Below are 17515 nucleotides of genomic sequence, written 5' to 3'. Positions count from 1 at the left end.
TTATATTCTGTGCCATTAGTCTGGAAGGTCCTTGTTTTCCTGGGTGTCTGGAAAAGGGCATTTTTGTTTCTTATAATCCAGCACTGATTGAGATCCTGTGCCTCTAGAGAAGAGAAAACCCATGAAAACACTTCTATTTATACCTCAGCTTTTGTTATTCCTGATTTGTCAGAAGCTGGTTTACAACTTTAGTATAACTATTTTTATATGATGCTGCCCTGAGAAGCTTTTTAGGGAAGTGCTTTGTAAGTGGAAACTATATTGTTCAACAGCCTTTCCAGCAAGTAAAGCCTTTTTCAATCCATCATGCACAGAATAATAGGATGCATTTCACAATAAGATGACTTGCTCACCAAAAAAAATTGGAGGCCAAAAGGCCAAAAGCTACAGTTCACAGAATGGCAGCAGTTGCACTGCCTTGTTCCTGGGCAACCTCTTCTTCAGCCTTTGCCCTCCCAGCCTGTCCTCTTGGGCAAGGGCAATGGCAACCATGTAAGAACAGGAGGGGGCTTTGGTTTCTGAAGCCTGATGTTGTTACTGAACTTCAGAAAACTTTTCTTGTGTGATTTTTCAAGAAGTCACAGTCCATGTGTGCTCTGGGTATTACAGGGTTTCACTCCATTACATACATTTCAAGAGCATGTTACCGAGGCCTAAAAGCAACACCCTAAAAGGATGTTGTATAGCGGTACAAGAGAAATGTTATGCCTGTGATGATAAATTCTTCATTTAGTGAATAAATCAAAACATCAATCCAAAAGCTGTCAAAAACTGCCTTATAATGCAGAACCAGTGACACTGCTTTCAATGATGCTTAGAGTCTCCTAGGAGCATTCACAGCAGTGCACAAATGAATGAAGCCTGAGGATTACACTGATTTAGTGCAGTCTAAATCCATGGCAATGCAGAGATGCCCAACTCTGTGAAGGAATTGGGCCTTGGAGAATTCCTGTTGTATTTATAGCACTCCACAACTGTGTGATACTGGATTATGCTAAGGATGTTATCACTATGTCACATCTGCTCAGCATTCCTTGCTGTACCCCTGCCTACTCTGTACCCAAACTGCAAATTAGCCCTATATAACACAAAACCAGCTGTCAGCAAAGATGCTTGCTATCCATTCCTCATAAGTGGGGAAAGCCTATGTCTCCCTACAAGAATCCCTGGGCTATGCTTTGATGAAAGGTTACTAGTAGAACTGGAGAAACATTTCCAGCCTTCAGATATATTCAGACAGTCTTGTGCTGAGAGGGTCTACGTCTCAGTATAAGATAATTTCAGCTGAAATGCTCAGGGAGTAAAATACCCTTTGGTGACTGTGTGTGGTGGGTTGACCCTGGCTGGATGCCAGGTGCCCACCAAAGCCACTCTGCCACTCCCCTCCTCACCTGGACAGGGGAGAGAAAATAGAACAAAAGGTTCATGGGTTGAAACAAGGGCAGGGACCAATTATCATCACAGGCAAAATGGACTTGACTTGGGGAAATTAATTTATTACCAATCACATCAGAGTAGGATAATGAGAAATAAAACCAAAACCTAAAACATCTTTCCACACCCCTCCATTCTTCCTAAGCTTACACTTAGGATTTCCAATTTCTCTACCTCCTCCCCCTGCAGCAGTGCAGGGGGAGAGGGAATGGGGGCTGCAGTCAGTTCATTCGTTCCATGTCTTGTCTGCCACTCCTTCCTCCTCAAGGGAACTCCTCACACCCTTCCCCCACTCCAGCATGGGGTCCCTGCCACAAGAGACAGGCCTCCATGAACTTCTCCAATGTGAGTCCTTTTCATGGGCTACAGTTCTTCATGAACTGCTCTAGCGTGGGTCCATTCCTCATGGTTCAGCCCTTCAGGAACAGGCTGCTCCAGTGTAGGTCCCCCAAGGAGTCACAAGTTCTGCCAGCAAATCTGCTCTAGCGTGGGCTCCTCTCTCTGCAGGTTCTTCCAGGAGTCTGCTCCAGCACGGCCTTCCTATGGGGTCACAGCCTCCTTTGGCCACCCACCTGCTCCGGTGTGGGTCTCCTCCACTGGCTGCAGGTGGATCTCTGCTCCAGCAGCTGGAGCATCTCCTCCCCCTCCTTCTCCAGTACCCTTAGTATCTGCACAGATGCTTCTCTTACATATTCTCACTGCTTTCTCCAGCTGTTTTTGCACAGCAGTACTTTTCTCCCTTCTTAACTACATTTTCCCAGAAGCACTACCACCATCACTGAAGGGCTCAGCCTTGGCCAATGGTGGGTCCACCTTGGAGCATTGGCTCTATTGGACATGGGGGAAGCTTCCAGCAGCTTCTCACAGAAGCCACCCCTGTAGTCCCCCACTACCAAAACCTTGCCATGCAAACCCCATACACAGTGATTGAATCAGTTATAAAGCTCTTTATTTTGTCTTTATGGTTTCCTTCTCCCTGAAAGAGCCCATGTTTATCCTCTATGAGATGGAGAATGATTTATTGCTGGAAATGTTGCAGGCTGGTTTTTTTACATTTGCATTTATTTGTCTGTGGAATACTTTTTTAATTATTTTTTTGGAGGTTAATATTTTTCTCCCCACATTTTTCCTTATGTTTCACTGGAGAGATATTTTGGCAGTTTAAATTAAGACAGTCTTTAAATTAAACTAACTCCACTATCTTGAAAATCTCCTGAAATTAAAGTAATTTGACTATCTTCAAACTATTTTCTTACCTCAAGGCCTAGGAAGGGTGACTACTCCCATGGTGTCTGGGGTTGCTGATCCTGTGTGGAAGCATTGCTGTCTTTGTAGGGTACCCTACAGATACTGGTGTGGCTTTGCATGGCTGTGCTTAAAGGAGCAGACCTTTTGTTACAAACCTCTAAAACATGAAATATTTGAAAATAACAAAGAGATTTTCCACTAACAAAGTTATTCCTGTATCTTCGCATGGAATTTTGAGCCAGAACAAAATGATAAGATGTCCTTAACATGGAATTACCAAATTTTGCAACAAAAACCAAAAGAACTTGAATCAAAGGGCTCACCTTTTTAGGTCTAAGTTAGGCTTTTGGTGCTGACTAAAGAACACTGCAAAGACACTTGGGTTGAAAATAAAGGAGAAGTACTAGGAAAAGCACACGGTACCCCCAACCTTTAGGGTCTAGGTCTGCAGCTGCATTACTGTGCTTAATCTGTGCTCTGGTAACTGAGTGTTTCTACAGTCTTGTAGAACATTTACCCTAATCCAAAGGAAAATATATAGAGAGAATCATAGTGGTAGTGGTGCTTGTCTGTTCCTTTCTTCTTCCCCTCTGTCTTCCCCACACACCTCCCAGTGATGTCTGGCGTGGTCTGCACACTCCAGACCAAGTCATGGAGAACTGTTGCACTGCTGCCCCACCATATACTCCTTCCTCTGAGCCACGTGCAGAACGGCTGTGCTCAGCCACTGTTTAACAGCGGCAGGAGGTGTAAGATAACACATTTTAATTTGCATTCCCTGTAGGTTGACAGTGCACTGCTAATTCCAGTGATTCAGACTGCAGTTTCGTAATAGGTTTAAGCCAATCCATGGCTATGCTACTGCTGAAAGGCTCAGTCCCCACTCATGTTTTTATCCTTGTCTCATGTTCCCACGCCCTCCTCTACACCAGATCTAGAACCTGTGCAGCCAAGCAGTGAGGCAGATCAGTTCTCTGATCCTTCTAAGTCAGACAACATTGACCAAGCAACAATAGTTTCTGCCCAGATCAGCAAGTTGCTGTATTACCGCGTGATAGCTAGTCCAAAGCAAAGGAGAAAGAGGTTAAAACCACTCCTTTCAGCCTGATCTTGGATCAGCTTGAGCCAACTGTGAAACCTCACCCTCAGTCAACACCAGGCAATTCATTAACTCAGTTGCGTATCCAAATCCTAATACTCTGGCTCCTTGTTCACACAGGGAAAGCAATCTGTTCCACTCTTCCCCCTGTACCCTGTGGGCTCAGACCAGATGAATGAGGGAACGACCATGCTTCCTTTCTGTATCTTTACCAGATTCTGTCCTGGGAAGGAGCAATCCCTGACTTTCTTGCATTTATGTTGCGACGTACTTGCACAGCTACGAATGGGGAAAATTTCTTCCTGACTTACTCAAACTGAACAAGGGCAGCATATCATCTGGTCCTTCACATGTCCTGAGAACTTAGATGTAACTAAACTACACCCACTGTAGACTATCAGTTGGGAAACACCAAAACCAAAGCACACCACACAGTGCTTCACATCAGCCATCAGGAATTTTTACCCACTTCCTGACAGATTTCCTGATGGTTCATTAACAGTGATTAATCAGCCTGACCGTTAACCCCCTGCATTCCTGAGAGATTAATTTCAGTACAAGGCCTCCTGCATGCAATTTTTTTGCTTTCTGAAACATCTCACTATATTAAGTTATGCACTGTTTCTAAAAAGAACAGTGACAAGCATTACAGATACATGAATTCCCCCGAAATGTTTGGTTTGTGGTGAATGTTGGAAATAAAACATACAACATTCACAACTCTGCAATTTTTAATTTGTATGTCATCTAAAAAGCACAGATGAAAGTATCTCTTTTACATTTCAAAGCCTCTATCAGCATGTGCTTTGAAGGCAGGTAATAGTGATGGGAAATGAACCCAAATTAAGATCAAGGATGTTAAGAACACCCACTTTGAGACATCTGTGGGCTGAATCCAGAGCTCCAGATCTTTCCTGGACTAACAGGAGTCAGATGAGCTACCCATCCTTTGAAAGTGAGGCACAGCTTGGGAACCTCAGAACTGAGATATGCAGAATTAGTAAGTGGACTCCACAGCTCTGCTGGACTCTCAATCAGGATCAGAACAGAGTAACTCCCACCTCACTATTTACAAGAAAAAATACTGCAAGTTGTCTGTGAGGTGATGGCTTTCTCTCAGTGCACACTAAAGGAAACTGAGAAGGAGCACAAGAGACCTTCATTCTGATGTGTAATAATATTCCAGTATGCTGCTCAGCACCAGGGAACAAAGTTATTCTGTGTTATAGACTGTGTTAGTCTAACCCCAGAAAGCCAATAAAGTATTCACCCGCAGGGAGCACTCTGTTTTCTAAATCATCGAAACAATTCAGTGTGATGATGCTCATATAAACACCTTTCAACTCCAGATAGCATTAATGAGAGGTGACGAATTTATTTCTTTCTTACACAATGGAGTAAGAGCACTGAATCAGGAATTCCACATGCCATTCTGAAAACAATGGGTCCATGTCGCTGAACCTGTGAGATTTCCATCAACCAAACAACTCATCACTACTCTGATTTCTATGGTACCAGAGTAATAGATATTTCATCAAGGAATATTTCAATTTGGGATACACTTCTATGTAAATTTCCTGTTTAAGATTCAGTGAACTTTTGCCTTGTAGCTGCCTCTTTCCTGGTTTCACACTTGAGCTATATTCTTTCATTTGATTCGGAAGTTCATACCTCACAAAGAAACTCAGAAACAGCAAACCCTCCACACCTGGTTTGTTTTTTGTGTTTTGTTTGTTTGTTTGTTCGTTTTGGTTTTTTTCTGGAGTGCACACAAAATACCATATGACATAAAAAACACAGTACTGGAAAACTCATTACACTTCAGTCGAACACAAAACTCTCCAGTGGCACTCTTGCGAAGTACAGCATATATACCACGATGTGTCAACAAAATGGAAGCACATGGACATCATCGCTAACAGATATAAGATGGACTTTCAGTTGAACATGCTAAAGGAGCTGTATCTACCTTTCCCAGAGTCTGAACTCGCACAGAATCAAGAGTCGTGGTTGAAGCCTGGCACTAAATATAGTAGCTCTTCAGAAGGTTGATTTGTACTTCTCAAACTGGTTTATCAAGCCTCAAAAACACGCAGCTACTCTACTACTCTAATCAAAAGCTTCACTTATCTCATTTCCTTGAGCAGTACTTCACTCCTTTCATTATTCATGTCACACTTGCACCAAATTGTGATTTCATCCTAACAAAGCTCATGCTTACACATTAATTCACAAATTTCATTTAATGAACAAATGAAACTGGAGTCGAAGCTCTGCCCAGAATACATCACGGTATTTTGATAGTACACTGCAAATTCTGGCAGTGGGTTTCCCTTCCAAACAATGAGCTTCCCAACCAGGAAAGAACTGGGCAGATTGTCACTGACTGTGTCACTCTGTATCATGTATGAGGCTGACATGGCTTCAGGACCCCATAATCTACCAGCTAAGTAAGAAGAAAGAAATCTCTGTGCTGGGTAATTTCACTAGCCACATGTGTTTTTTTTCTCTCAGATTGAAAATGCCAAAAGACTCTTAGTGATCCCATCTAATCTCACGAGAAGCACTCAGAATGACACAACTGCCATCTCGCCTGGAATTGATCAAAAAAACATTCTTTTTTTGCACGAAAGCTCCATATGCTCGAGTGCCTCTTTCAAAACCACAGCATATAGCCTTTGTTGGCTGGCCACTGCTTCTGCCTACCTCTGAACTACACATCCTGGGAGGGAAAAAAGCCACCAAACTTCAGGAGGTTTTTTTTGTCTGAGCTCACCCTAGCCTTGTCCTCTTGCCAGCTCCCTGCGTTCTTTTTCCAACTGAATTTGTGTAATCATTTCGATGAGTACTCAAGCTGTATATCCTCTCTCGAAGTTCAGTTAGATGTGACTTACAAGCCAGAATTGCTGCCCTGCTGTAGAGTATTGTTCACTGCTACCCACTCATTCTGTTTTCCTTAACCTGTGGGGCAGGAGTGCAGAAAACAGGGCTCTCACACCTCACTCACGGTCTTCAGCAGTAGGTGAGCACCAAGGCATTCTCTGTGGCATTCCCTGTAAAATGGATTTTTCCAAGGAACACATTGCCTGCTTAATGATTTCAGTAACAAAATCACAGACAACAGCAATGAGGCACAAGCTTCTAGAGACTTCTCTTACCTTTTCCCCATATTTCTGTGTCTATTTGTGCTTTGGAATGAATAAAACAAATACTCCTTATAGCTATTTGGGCAGTTGGCAAACATTGCTGCCAGAATTTGGGAATCTGTTTTTCTACAGGTGAGTTGTTCTAGAATAGCTGTTTTTATGTCTGCATGTCTATCTCTACATTCATAGACATGAAAGAAAACCCTGAGGAAAGTAACAAAATCATCACACTCAACTGCAAACTGGCTATTAAAGACACCCCTATAGGTTACTGCTATCAATCACCAAAACTTAACAGCTTTAGCTTCCTTCCATTTCTCTAGTGAAAGCTGCAAAACACATTCTGTCCATGGGGCAGACTACTAAAGAGTAATTCCTTTATTCTTGATAAGAAATGCAACTTCTGGCATTTTCTGTGGTTAGAATTTGCAAAAGCAAGAAGACTGATTTCCCCACTATTCTCATTTCTCTGTTCTTGTTCTTTTGAAAACCTAATTATGCAATATCACCGATCCAACTCAAACCTTTCTTGTTTCTGTAGTGACCAGAATTACTTGGCAGTGAAAACTCTGTTGGGGGAAATCAGGAAATCTGATATTGTTCAATATCAACATTACTGCAATTGGCATTTCTGGGCAACTAAGTAGGTGAGGGGCTCCAGAGCCAGGTTTGCCTTCTCTCTCACCATAGACATGATGTGAAGAAACTGAGAAGAGTAAGTTATCTTTCACAAAGCCTGGATGATACCTGGGTTTGCAGAGAATAGCTTTGAAGAAGAAAAGGAGACATATGACATTTGTAAGCTAACCATAAAGAGGGAAAAAATGATGAGGAGTTTGGCCAAGAATATGCTGCACTATTACACAGCGGATCACATTTGCAACTTCCTACGGCTCAGGCCAGAAAAAGATACTTGGGAAGGTGACACTCTGGATGTGCCAGAAGCGCCAGCTTCCACTAGCTATTTTTAACTGCAGGAATTTAATTAGAAGGATGGCTGCACACAGTTGGTCTTCCTTCCTCTTGATCCTTTGTGCAACTTAGAAATCCCAGGGTGCTATGTACCATTACTGGCCTTGCGTGCATGCACTGGCAGACCAGTATCTGCTCTGACACAGGGTGAGCTACATACTAGGACTGAACATGCTCTTGGAGTAGAGCCTGTGCTGGCTTCATCATAAAGTCAAGGGGAGGACAGCAAATCAAGAGAAGGGATGCAGCATGTTTTGCTGCAATGACTTTGAATTGCATTGCAAGCCGTAGTTAGCCCAAGAGAAGCAAAAAAATGGTCATTTCCTACTCTGCTCTCAACCTGTATAAATTATACCATTGTTTCATTTGCTAAAACATCCCAGAAGTGAGATGGCACAAAGATAGCTTCTGAACTCAGCTTCCCTAGACCTCATCAGAATGTAATCTCAGGTGGAGATGTAGGATGCTCCGTCCTTCATGTGTTCTGGCCCCCAAACAACACATTTCAGCTGCTGCATAAATGCTGCCAGCACCCCTACCTTTTTATGTCCAGACGAATCAACTGGGTTAATTTCCAAACTGGAATATTTCTTAGTATGGCAGTTCTTAGTATGCCAGCAGTGGAGCCAAAGCACTTGTCCTCATTTATTTCCATAAACTCCTTACAGCCTCTTCAAGAAGTATACAATGCAAAGCAACTCTGCATTGCCACGTCCTTTCTCTTTACGTGGACATCTACAATGATGTCCAGTTCTAAAAATGAGACAACTGATAGCCTGACAAAAATTTTCCTCCAGTCCTATTTTTTTTTTTTTAAGAGAAGCATAGAGAAGAAGTTATGGTTAAACAAGGGAAGCAAGTTCACTTGCCACTGAACAAGCCAGTCTCTATGTGCTTTTGTTTCCCATCTACAAAACAGCAGTATGAATATAATTTCACCTCATGTTCTAAGTACCCAAGTAGTAAATAATGTAAAGTGCTCAGCAACTTTTTGTATATGTATACATGTATAGGAACGAAGCTGTAGGACAGAATGTCATGACCTTTTACTGATCTTGTGTAGCAAAACCAAACAACTCTTGGTATCAATAAAGTAATATAGAAATTCAGTTTTACTATGAGGTTTTTGCTGCCTGGCACTCTACAATCTTAGAAGGGTCTTAGAAAACTAAATATTGGCTTAAATCTTCTTTTTAGAATATGTCTTCATTAAGTATCCCTTGTAATTTAATGCAATTTGTGGCAAATGCTAATACTGCTTCTCCCTGTCAGCTGTATCTCTGTTAAATTATGCATTTCCATCTGGAAAGAAACTGTACAGGACTGTAGGCTCTCTTCTACTTAGAGTCAGGAATGGAAAGGGATTTAATTAGATGCTCCGTGGTTGAGAAAAGGACTAGAGCAAAGCTTGGGTGGTCCATGGAATCTTCCACTGGAAAACAAGGCTGCAAATTGTTCTGTACAAGCCTGCTTCTGTTTGCTCATTTTGTTTACATTGTTTGTTCTTACAGATTAAAATAGACAGTTACTAGGCAGATAAACAGTGTTTCCTTCCATGACAATGTTGTCTAGAAGTTAAGAGAGTAGCATGGGACAATATAAGCCTGTACTTCATTTTTGGCTGCATCACTACAACTCCCTATATAACTTAGAGCAGGACATTTTTAGCTTGTGCTTCAGTGCACCCAATCACTAACATTTTTGTTGCATTTTTCCTATTTGTAAAAGGGGGATAATATAGCTTTCTGCTCTCCAGGAGGAAAAAGGGTGCATCCAGCTTGCTCCACCTTTTCTTGGTTGACTGCCAATGCAGACGGATGCAACTCCTGCAATCCCTTTTTTCACTGGATACCTGCTATACCCTTAGGTGACTGACCAAGCCTTCAAAAACTGAAGTGTCGTTAGAAGGCCTGAATCAGAAACAGAAACGTGTGAGGAGCCAAGCAAGTCCCATCTAGACTTAACTGTGAGTCAACTCAAATGCAGTGATTTCAGTCATGTGCTCTTTCACAGTTCAGCTCAACTTCAGAACATAATAAATGCAGCTTTAAATAGATTTACAGTGCAGATCGCTGATTGGAGTGCCTGGCAGATTAACTTATTCCTCATGGTTTTTCTGCTCCAAAATTCAATGGATTCCATATTTGCAAAAGAGGGAATGCAGGAGGCTAAGTCAGAAAGCGGGCTATGACTGGAACTAAACTTATTTATTAACCTATTTAGGTTGCATGTTAAAGAAAGGAAGCTATTATGCTGCCAGTTTGTGGGATGTTAATGGGAGTTTTGGGCATAATTACTCCACTGATAAATAAGCTGTTTGCCTGGTAGTTACTTTTTCCTCTTTCCTTGAAATAGACTGGAAGGAAAGGAAAAAGAAAAAGAAAAGAAAAAGAAAAAGAAAAAGAAAAAGAAAAAGAAAAAGAAAAAGAAAAAAAGGTTAGGTTTTAGGGTTAGGGTTAAAGAAAAAAGAAAACCTTGGTTGTCATTTTACTCCTTGCTACATCCTTGGGTAGGAAAAGGTTAAACAATCAACAACATTTTTCTTTTCTTAGCGAGTTAGAGAACTGTACATCAGACACATTGTCTGCCAAATGCTTCATTTACTACCAGCTGCATTTTTACTTTGTTGGGAGATAGCTGAAATAAAATCACTGTTCTTTGTGCAAACGGCATGCTAAATAATGTACGGCTACAAGATTATTAAATAGCAAAGGCATTTGATAATATTAGAGTCAACCACAAGTCCCACTTCTGCTGATGCACAGAATTTTGAGTAATTAGTCATTGCACAGAGTGTTGTATTTATATCCCCTTGAGCCTCAGACGTTAGGCCACAAAGTCAGGAGACAAAGAATTGCTGTTATTAGGAGGACTGTTTTGGATTTATTTATATTCTAAGGCTTTATTTCAGTGTCCACTTCACTCCTCTGGCTCAGGCTTCCTCCAAACGAGAAGATACAGCTAAGTCAGAGAATTTTTAGTGTAAACCATATTTTTACAGACAAGACCTCGCAACTTCAAGCAGAAGCACTTCAATGAGTTTGCAAAGCCCCCAGAGAAGCACAACTGGCCTGAGGTTATATGACAAGCCTGGGAAAAAGGCCTCCCAGATCCTGTTCTGATCTCTAACAGACTTCTCATGGCTTATATGCAACACATTAATAGCAGCTCCAATTTATGGACAGATAAATTGGGATACAAAGAAGACAAGTAGCTCTCCCAAGGATTTACAGCAAGTCTTTTGCAGAGCCTTGGAACTCTTACTCAGTCCTTTGTTCAAATTGCTAAACCACACTGCCTTCTTTAGACCACAGTTGCTGCACAGGCCTGAATACTGTGATATATCTAAAATTATATAGCTATACACTTATATCAGGCTTTATTAAAACAAAGGTTGTGTAACATCTTCGGAGTTCAATACAAAGCTGCTCAGTGAGTAGTCTACTGCTTAAAGACACCCTTCATAATTCTCTCCCCTAGTAATAGAGACAGATCTAATATATTGTAGTAAGAATTCTGAGGGAAACAACAGTATTCGAACACAAAACATCTGATGACAATTCATATTGTAACAATGAACTTTTCTTTTGAAGAACTGACATAAAAAATAATAACATTTATGATTATGACAGATAGCATGTATCGTCTGTCTCTGAGAATATGGTACAGTGAAGAACTATATAGACTAAATCATACACTCATGACAAATTTCAGGCACAACTGAACAGATTAAATTTTGAATATTTTCCTGTCTCCTCAATGAGTTTCCTTTCATAAGTATGGCACCTTAACCTGAGATCCCCTTAGCTTCCCTCAGCAGGTTGTACACTCTCTATAGTTGAAAAGCACAACCAGAAAATGCTGATACTATAAGAAATTATATGGTAAATTTAATGGCTGTGCTTAGAAATACTGTGAAATTAAACATTCTGGGTTCTCTGTGAGATTTAAAAGGGAGACCATGGACTTCTGTTATTACTAGGGGCATCATTGTGAAAGGGGATTCTAAATTTTCATTTAAATATTGTGTACCCAAGTGTGTACATTTGCCTTTCCAGAAAATACATCCATGCTGAAGCCAGATATGCAGATGGAACAAAAATTAGAAAGTCACCCTAACTGATGCAAGTATATATTCAGCATCTTGATCCAAGCTGGGCTCTGGAGCAAACACAGGTTACAAAAACTAATCCTAGATTACCTCCCTCCTCAAACTGATCTCCATCCTGTAACCTTGAAATAGGGGAGTGACAGCAGGGCAGCTCTGGCTTGCTTAGTCAGAGAGCAATCCATTTTCCACTAATGCAGGGGAGATTCTGCCAGTGCCATCTCTCTGATTTGAAGCATGGATCCTAGACAGGACACCCCAGCTTCAACTGCAAGCAGCAACCACAGAGCAAAGTCGCAGAGCCAGCAGACACGTTACAGCCTGCCATAGCCACCAACTGCCAGACTGCCCCACTTCCAAAGGAGGCCTGGCACGGATGACCCTCTAAATCCCAGATCAAAGTAAGTTCCAAATGTGGAGCTTCAGACAGCCCAAATACCTCTGCAAAACCCACCTGCACACATCAAGCCCTAGGCAGGCCTCTGGCAGTACCTCAGGGGCTTGACTTGGTCCCTAGCTGTCACTTGAAGTGCTCAGCTCCATATGATCCCATAGTGCTTTTTTGCAAAATGGAAGGGAACTAATCTCACTGCTGGCCAAATTCCAGCTTTGAGTAATTACATTCTTCTGACAAATTTTCCTTGGCAGTTTCAATGGAATATAATTAGTAAATGTAAATAGATGTAAATAGTGCTGTAAATTACACTTTGCGTGATTGTCAGAAGCAGAGGGGGAGAGCGAGGGTGAAGGGGCAAAAAGAGCAGAGCTTCGTTCTCTGATATGGATGACGTTGTGGCCTTCTCTCCCATCAGACACTCTCTCTCATCAGTGTATGTCACTGCCAAGACAGTGTGTTCAGGGCTACTGCAGCAGGATCATCATGTGGCTCATCACACAGATCATCCCCTTCACCTCAAGTACAGTTTTGACATGATGTCATGTCCCACAGCTGTTTGTGAGCAACTGCCATGTTCCACCTCAGCTGTGCTTCTGCTTCAGCAGCAGGCAAACTGCTTCACACACACACATGCAACTGCAAAATGAGCGTACGTGATATTATTGTTTTCTATGAAATGCTTATCAAATTTGTGAATGGTTTGTGAAACCTTCTGCTACCAACAGAAGAAGTGTCATATAAATGGAATTATATAATTATCCTTCACTGCTATTTTAGTGCAGCTTCATGGACTATTTTCACCTAGAGTGGAAATAGCTTCTTCCTAAAATAAAGTAAATGCATATACTTAACTCAATGTAGTCAAGTACATTTAAAAGCAACTATTTAAAGTAATGAAAATAGATTATAATATACACCTGTCTTATGTTAGTACTTTATTATGTGTCAAATGTCTCATGTACAGCATCTGTTTCAAATACAAATTGATATGGCCAGTGGGATTAATTAGATCTTTCTGTCATCCAGAGAATTCAAGGATGATTTTCCAATAATTCACTTATTTTTCTGTTTATTCAAAATTTGCATATAGGAAATAGCTAGCAGAAACTAGTAAAATGAAGGGAAAGTTAATTTTCTTAACAAAAGCTTGTTGCACTATTAAGCTATAAGAGGAGAAACAGATGTTTCAGCTTTACAATACTATGTCTTGCAAAACTTCCCTCTGAACGACTATTCGTGCTCTACATGTTTTGGACTGTGTATGGAGAGCTCTGCTAACAGTCATGGGAAGCATTGCATACATTACTAAAGCCCACATAAAGATAATTAGTGCTAAAAAAAAGAATCAACAGGCCTTTTTTCCCCCCTTTATAGTATTGATTTAGTGTGGGTGAAAAATGCCAGATTTTAAGTCTTGAAGATTCATGTTCTACCACAGAGTGGGAGATGGAGCCAGCTTTTCCCAGCATTCTGCCAATAAATGCTTAGCTTAACCATCTCTAGGGCTGGGAAGAAGAGCCAGGCTCTACGGTCTATCAACCCTTAGTGCCCCTGATGAACCTGTGGACCTGGAGAATGGGGACCACACAGACTGGGGCAAGGAACTCAAATTTTTAATCTTTGTGGCTGTACCTACCCAGGCATTTTCTTGTTCAAAAATTCTCAAAATTGCAGAAATGACCAGGAGTAAGTATTGAAGTTGCACTGCTGCAGAGAGGACTGTGGGTAGTGCTGCAGTGGTAGCAGCTATGGAAAAATTTATACAATGAAAGAGGCCTTTGAAGCTCATTTTGTATCTTACATGTATATCTCCTAAATGGCAAATTCTAATTTAATTTCTGTAACTTTTTGCAAATGCTACGATAAGGTATACACATCATTTACCTCTTTGTCTGGCAATAACTTTATTTTCTGCAGATGTAAACAATATCGACACATCACATAACCAGATGTGATTGTGCCTGGTCTTTCAAGATGCTGAAGTCAGGGCAGTTTAAGGTAGCAACTTTTTTTTTATTATCAAATGCCATGCTAAGAGCATATACATGAACAACTCTGAATACTCTGTGGATAAGTAGCTACTTGGTAAGCCACCTCACAGCTTGCTCCTTCCCCCAAGGAAGGATCTACTGCAGAGATGCCCCTGAAGAGAGCAACATGTCCTACTAGAATGTTTAGTATTTATTTTAATAATAGAGCTATCCAGGTTAGTTGAGGATGACATTATTTTGCTAAGTGTTTGTAAGGGTTGCTTTAAAACCACTTGCTTTCAGAAAAGTCATAATCAGGCTAAGCACTTTAAGACTTTTATAATGGAAGGCCAACACATATTTTTTCATTCAGTCTGCAAGAATAAACTGAGCACAGCTGTTTTACTGAAAACAGCCCACTGGTATTTAAGTAGATTAACAAAATTAACTGTGAAAATCCTCTGCTATCTGGAAGCCAATAACCTGTTGGCCACAAGGAGGCAGGGCAAGGATTTAGTACACTCAAAGAAAATGCCTTTATTTAAAGTTAAATTAAAAAAAAAAAAAAAAGAAAAGAAAAAGAAAAAATAGAAACCGAGGAGCATTAAATTAGTTCAGTCATGAAACTCTGAACTGCTAGGCAAGATAAAAAGCACTTTTTCATCCACAGTGTGTGGTTTCAGAATTGCTGTTTTATTCCAAGAACAGCAAATATCTTAAGATATGAAACAATAGCTGATCTGGCAGCAATTTTCTTCTTTTGAAGAAGCAGATCACTCATGTTACTTCTTCATCACTTCTGTGTGATGTAGAAGAAAACTCTAAAGCTCAGCTTTGATAGAAGCAGTGGATTTACCAACTCAGAGCAAGAAACCGTACTGCCAGGTTCACAAGATGTTGCTCCCAAGCTAATAAATCCTGCCTCTGGGCAGCTTTAGGAGCTGAGCCTTTTACTCCCTTGGCACTTCTAATTCTAGGCTAAAAGCAAGCAGAGGCTGTTTGGCATCTGTAGCGCCCTACCAAGAACCTTATGCACAGTACACTACAGTGATACCTCCCTCCCTTAACTAGAACTTGAAGACATTCCAAAATTAGCACTAACTCGAAGTCAAACTTCTAAATGACAGAAGGGCAAAAGAGGAAAATAAAGCCATAGTATCTCTATTTCACAATTAAATTGAAAACTATCATATTTAACAACGAAACAACGCTTTCCACGGCATTAGCATATCACAGTTCAAATCTACGAGTGATCTTCTGGTTGAGATGAAGTGACTTTACTCTTGGCTCTGCCACTGCATGCTACTGATCTAGGTAATTTTGGTCTCTTATGCCTCTGTTTCCTCATCTTTTATGCAGTTGCCTTTCTTCTTTGTGAATCAGTATGAGGTCCATGGATAAAAAACATGCTACAAGAACTAGTCATTATTAATGCAATTCAGATATGGAATGCACCAGATGGTAAAATCTCCAGGATTTTAATGAACTATTGTAACAGAACATATGTAATATGACGTTATTATAACAGGCATTTAAATGTATAGTTAGTACATACAACGTGACCTGTGCTGCTCTCAGTTACTCCACTGGAATTATTTTGGATTTATGTCAGACAATAGTAGGAACACAAAGTAGCCCCATATGTGCAATGTGGTAAGGTTTTCATAGTAATGTTATCTTAACTATTGCCTGTCCTGTTTTTAGCTGTATCTATCATTTAGTTCTGAGCAGGAAATAAAAAAAAAGTACCTAATGTCACAGACTAAAATGCCTCTGACCAAGTATTTGACTGGGCAAAGGTGAAAAAATAGGACTGCAGCTCAAGCCACTGGCATCAGACATTACAGTCAGAGACAGGTACTTACTTCAGTAAAGGAGGGACATAAAGACACCATCAGTATGTATAATTCTAGCTCATCTAAAATACAGACTATAAAACTCAAGTGAACTGACACTTAATACATGAGAGGCTGGAAGCAAGATATCAATTTCACATCATAAATTAGCCTTTGTGCTAGTGCCCAAAGATTTGGCTGATTACTCATTGCTTTCCCTTAGTGCTTAAGCAGTCTTTTCCAAAGCAAGACAGTTAAACCACAAAAACGTACCGTAGTGTCCACAGCCCTGACCTTCCCAGCAGGAACGTGCTTTGGAATGGGTTCTTCTACTGATATCATCATGCAGCCTTCTGCTCCAAGAGTAACAATTACAAGCTTACACCCTCTTTCTAACAGCATGCGTCCCACCTTTTCAGCATCTTCAAGGTTGCCAACTGGGATGCCCGTTAAAATTTCTGCCTGGAAAACAACCCACGCAAATGAAAATCATAATCTGACAGCATTCATTTTTGGACAACAGTTGCACTTGAAAACAGTATTTAATATCTTTTTAAAATGTGTATTGTAGGGTGATCATGAAACCACTTTCTACGCTGATATTCGAATATGTCTTGCTACTCGTGGGAAACCAGCATGCATTTCAGGTGCAGCAGACTAATGGAGAGCAGCCTATGCAGAGACACAGGAGGCATGGGTTCTGTTTCAGCTTCTACAACTTACCTGGCATACAACCCTTAGCAAAATCACATTTCTCCCACATGCCTCAGTTTTTATATCTGTGAAATGGACACAATGACACAGTCTTGGCAAAAGCACTTTGTGGTCTAATGTGAAAAATGTTACAAGGCAACTTGGGTCACTATTGTTGAGGGATATTTATCTCCAAGTGAGAAACTTTTTAAATACTTTTTAAAATTCTCAGTGTTAAACCAGAAGGGGAAATTCTCTTTAAGGAAAAAAAAAATTGCTCAACTTTGACCACTTTGTTTAGTTTTATATACATTTTTTGATGAGAATACCTAAAATTTCTCTGTCTTTACTAAATTTTGTCCTGCTTGCCTGAGAAAAGGGAAGTCTTACTACAAGGTTGCTGCTGGATCCTGAAGAATGCTGTTTGAAGTATTTCCAGATAGTTGCCTTGTAGCTGAACATAACTTCCACACTCTAAGGGCTTATTTTCAGTGGAAAACTTACTTTGGAACCTCTTCAGTAGCTAATCTCCTGACCTCTGCTACACGAGCAGCTCAACTTCTTGGGAAACAGCTGCTGAAATGTTTCAAACTACCTTCCTCTGCCTGACTGA

The 17515-nt window shown here is 40.7% G+C and overlaps 1 protein-coding gene across 3 annotated transcripts in view; it reads right to left on the bottom strand.

The window, feature by feature from the left end:
• Positions 1-17515, bottom strand: part of RBKS (ribokinase) — a 70585-nt gene that overhangs the window by 4574 nt on the left and 48496 nt on the right. For all 3 annotated transcript variants that reach the window (XM_017834227.1, XM_017834229.1, XM_017834228.1), the window contains one exon: positions 16483-16671. In XM_017834227.1, the coding sequence (XP_017689716.1) occupies positions 16483-16671 (189 nt within the window). The remainder of the gene's footprint in view (positions 1-16482; positions 16672-17515) is intronic.

The sequence above is a fragment of the Lepidothrix coronata genome, unplaced genomic scaffold (genome assembly GCF_001604755.1).
Source record: "Lepidothrix coronata isolate B3197 unplaced genomic scaffold, Lepidothrix_coronata-1.0 Scaffold230, whole genome shotgun sequence".
NCBI classification, from domain to species: Eukaryota; Metazoa; Chordata; class Aves; order Passeriformes; family Pipridae; genus Lepidothrix; species Lepidothrix coronata.
Note: the sequence above shows the minus strand (reverse complement) of the source record. Positions and strands in the feature narration are given on the sequence as shown.